The 3654-nt window shown below is 36.5% G+C and overlaps 1 protein-coding gene across 1 annotated transcript in view; it reads left to right on the forward strand.

Annotated features, from left to right (window-relative positions):
- The window catches only part of LOC107636706 (uncharacterized mitochondrial protein AtMg00810-like), a 2152-nt gene extending 245 nt beyond the window's left edge, over window positions 1–1907 (forward strand). The window contains exons 2-3 of the mRNA XM_016340199.1: window positions 1481–1547; window positions 1632–1907. Coding sequence (XP_016195685.1) covers window positions 1481–1547; window positions 1632–1907 — 343 coding nt within the window. The remainder of the gene's footprint in view (window positions 1–1480; window positions 1548–1631) is intronic.

Here is a 3654-nt window from a genome sequence, read left to right on the forward strand (position 1 = left end):
TGATCAACCGGTTGCCGTCAGAAGTCTTGAAAAGCCAGTCACCTCTTGAGAAGTTGCTTGGGAAGAAGTTTGATTATGGAACACTTAAGGTATTCGGATGCCTCTGTTTTCCTCATTTATGGCCATATAACAAGTATAAACTAAACTTCAGGTCTGCTCCCTGTGTCTTTTTGGGATACAGGTCAGTACACAAAGGGTACAGATGCCTTACTAAGCAAGGGAAAATAGTGATAACCAGCAATGTAATCTTTGATGAGCTGCAGTTTTCTTTCAAGAATGGCGTTTTTCTTAACTTGCAGGCTTAACAAACATCTCCAGCCCCAACTTTCTCTTTCCAGCTAGCTCCTTCTATTCCTTTCTTATGAAGCAATACGTCCCCTATTCACAATCTTTCTCAACTTCTCTTCCCTCTAGCCATTCTAATTCTATTTCACAACCTTCTCTTCACCCTATCCCATCAGAATCATGACCTACTCATTTATCTCCAGCCAATATCACTCTCAATTCCCAATTTCCTCACTCCCTTTTACCAACCTCCTCACCAGCAGCTCTATCCGATACATCAATTTTGGTCCCTATCTCATATTTGGAGATAGTCCTTCCCTGTTCAGATGAATAGTTTAATCCTCCTTCAGTCACACAGAATGCTCATCCCATGACTGCCAGGAGCAAAAATGGCATTTTCATATCTAAAGCCTTTTCGACTGTTGTTGAACCTAGAACTATTAAAGTTGCACTGCTTCACCCTCAGTGGAAGGTTGCAATGTATACAAAATATAATGCTTTAGGGTGTGTGTGGTTCAAGTATTACTTTGTTACAAAGATTCCATTTCCATAGGAATCAAAGATACCCAAGGGAAAGGTGGGAATTAAAATGATGGTATTTTGATTCTCTGGAATCAAACTTGCTTAGGAATAGCTTTTCAAACTTTGAACCAAATATGGAATATGATATTCCCATCTTAAAATTCCTAGGAATTATTTATAATTCTTCCAACCACACACACCCTTAATTCAAAATCAAACTTGGAAGTTGGTGCCTTTACCACAAGGCAGAGAAGCTGTAGGTAGCAGGTGGGTATTTTGGGTGAAGTACAACTCAGATGCAAGCTTAGAGAAGTACAAAGCTAGGCTGGAGGTTCAGTGATTCTCACAAAGACCAGGTTTTGATTTTACTGAGACTTACAGTCCAGTTGTTAAACCTACCTCCATTCGAGTTGTTCTGACACTAGCTCTCTCCAAAAATTGGAGTGTGAGGCAACTTGATGTGAACAATGCCTTCCTTCATGGGGACTTAGCTGAAGATGTATATATGAAGCAGCCCTAGGGTTACGTAGTTGGTGATGGGAGTTCGGTTCGTAAACTAACAAAGGTCCTCTATGGCCTGAAGCAGGCTCCAAAGTACCATAAGCTCTCTACAACATTACAGCACCTTGGGTTTAGTTCCACTAAGTTTGATGTGTCTGTTTACCACATTTAGAGGTGATTCTAATATCACAATACTAGTGTATGTAGATGATATTATTATCATAGGAGACCCTGATGCAGTAATTTCTGACATAATTCAGCAACTTAATCTCAGGTTTACATTGAAAGACATCAGTGACTTACACTATTTTCTTAAAATTCAGGTTACTAAGATAGGTGCTAGTGGTCTTATTCTGTCCCAAGAAAAGTATGTGAAAGACCTATTAAAGAAGGCTGATATGGAGAATTGCAAGCCTTGTCACACACCACTGCCCTCTTCAGTCAAGTTCTCCTATTTTGGTGGTTTTTCATTCAATAATCACAGGCTGTATTGGTCTGTTGTTGGGAGTCTTCAGTACCTTATAGTTACTAGACCTAAATTGTCATACTGTGTAGGTAAAGTATCCCAGTTTATGCAGAATTCTCTTGATGAGAACTGAAAGTTGGTGAAGAGGATGCTGAGGTATGTGAAGGGCACAACCACGTTTGACTTGCACTTGTACAACACTGGTGTTACTAGCATAGCAGCCTACAATGATTCTAATTGGGGAGAGGACCCAGATGATAAAAAGTCCATTGGAGGATTTTGTGTTTTGCTTGGCAAGAATCTAGTCTCTTGGAGCTCTAAGAAGCAAAGTGTAGTGGCAAGGTCTAGTACTGAGGCAGAGTACAAGGTCATGGCTGACTTAGTTGCTGAAATAAATATGGATTAAAAATCTTCTGGTTGAATTGAAAGCTGAATTATCATCACCTCCTTTGGTTTACAGTGACAATTTAAGTGCTATCCTTCTAGTAGCAAACCCAATTCTGCATTCAAAGTGTAAACACTTTGAGATTGATCTCCACTTTGTAAGAGATTATGTCACAAAGAGAGTAATCCAAGTGAGTCATGTACCAGAAAATGTGCAACTGGCTGATGTATTGACCAAATTCCTGCCTAGTGCTGCCTTTCTTGAATTCAGAACAAAATTGATAGTTGAAGACCTAATACAATACAAGAGCATTACTCCCCACTACCAGGCTCATCAAGGGAAGTGTCGAAAAGGAGGAGGAAGAGCACAGAAGCAGAATTCAATGATGCACTTCAGCAGAAAGCATTGGTGGAACTCAAGAGTAAACAGAAGCGGTAAAAACAGCAGGAGTCATGATAGCATATTAAAAGCTTGTGTAATAAAACATAAGAAGGATCCGTAAGCAGAGGTCATGATAGAGTATAAGAAAAAGTGAATCAATTAGATCATAAGTTAGGCTATTAAAAGTAGATGAATGCCCATGAGTTAGTTAGAGTCAGTTAGCTAGATTCAGTTTGTCAGTTTCTGATGAACTAGTTACAGTGTGACACTTGGCCATCACTCCTTCTATATATAGTAACTCTTCAATGTATAATGTAGCTGAAGTTTATTCTCATCACTGAATGAAATCAGATCACACCATTCTCTTTCTGCTCTTTCTCTCTTCTCTCCTTCCTTATACTTCTCTTGTTCAAGTCTGATATCTTTCAAGATCAATCCTGTTTTAATACAGGGATTAATCCTTACAAGTTGAGTTTTGGAAAACTGAAACATGAGAGATTAATTCTCTCTATTTATATAAGAATCGATCCTCTTCTTATACAATTATGTTTTTCATGTAACAAAATTTTCTAAAAATTTTTAAATGTGTTTTCTTTACCTAAAATGTTATTTTGCTACTTTAAAGACCTACTTATAACCTAGCAAATTCTGTAATGCCACTCACAAATTGGTGGCACCATATAAAGGATATTTAGATCTATTGAATATTGAATGTGTACGATGTGTTATGTATTGTAAAAAATTTTTAAAATGAAATAAAATAGACTACCTGCAAATGGTTGTTTTAGAATTGATTACTTCAAAGTGAATCACCGATAAAAATTTATTGAACAGCTGTTTAAAAAAAAAAACAAAAACAAAAAACAAAAAGAAAAAAGAACAAAAAAAAATACACCATGACCATTACTATTTGTATTTAAAAATTTCTTTAGGAACTTAGGAATTATAGTTTTTTAATATAGAGTCCACCATACAACGTAAAACTTACATGGAAATTATTTATTTAGAGCAATAACTAGTATTTAAAAAAGGAATGATATTACATGGTGTCTTATTATACTTATTGCTATTTTATAGTATTTAACATTTTTTTAATTAAAACTTATTACATCGA

This window comes from Arachis ipaensis, chromosome B04, assembly GCF_000816755.2.
Source record: "Arachis ipaensis cultivar K30076 chromosome B04, Araip1.1, whole genome shotgun sequence".
NCBI classification, from domain to species: domain Eukaryota; kingdom Viridiplantae; phylum Streptophyta; class Magnoliopsida; order Fabales; family Fabaceae; genus Arachis; species Arachis ipaensis.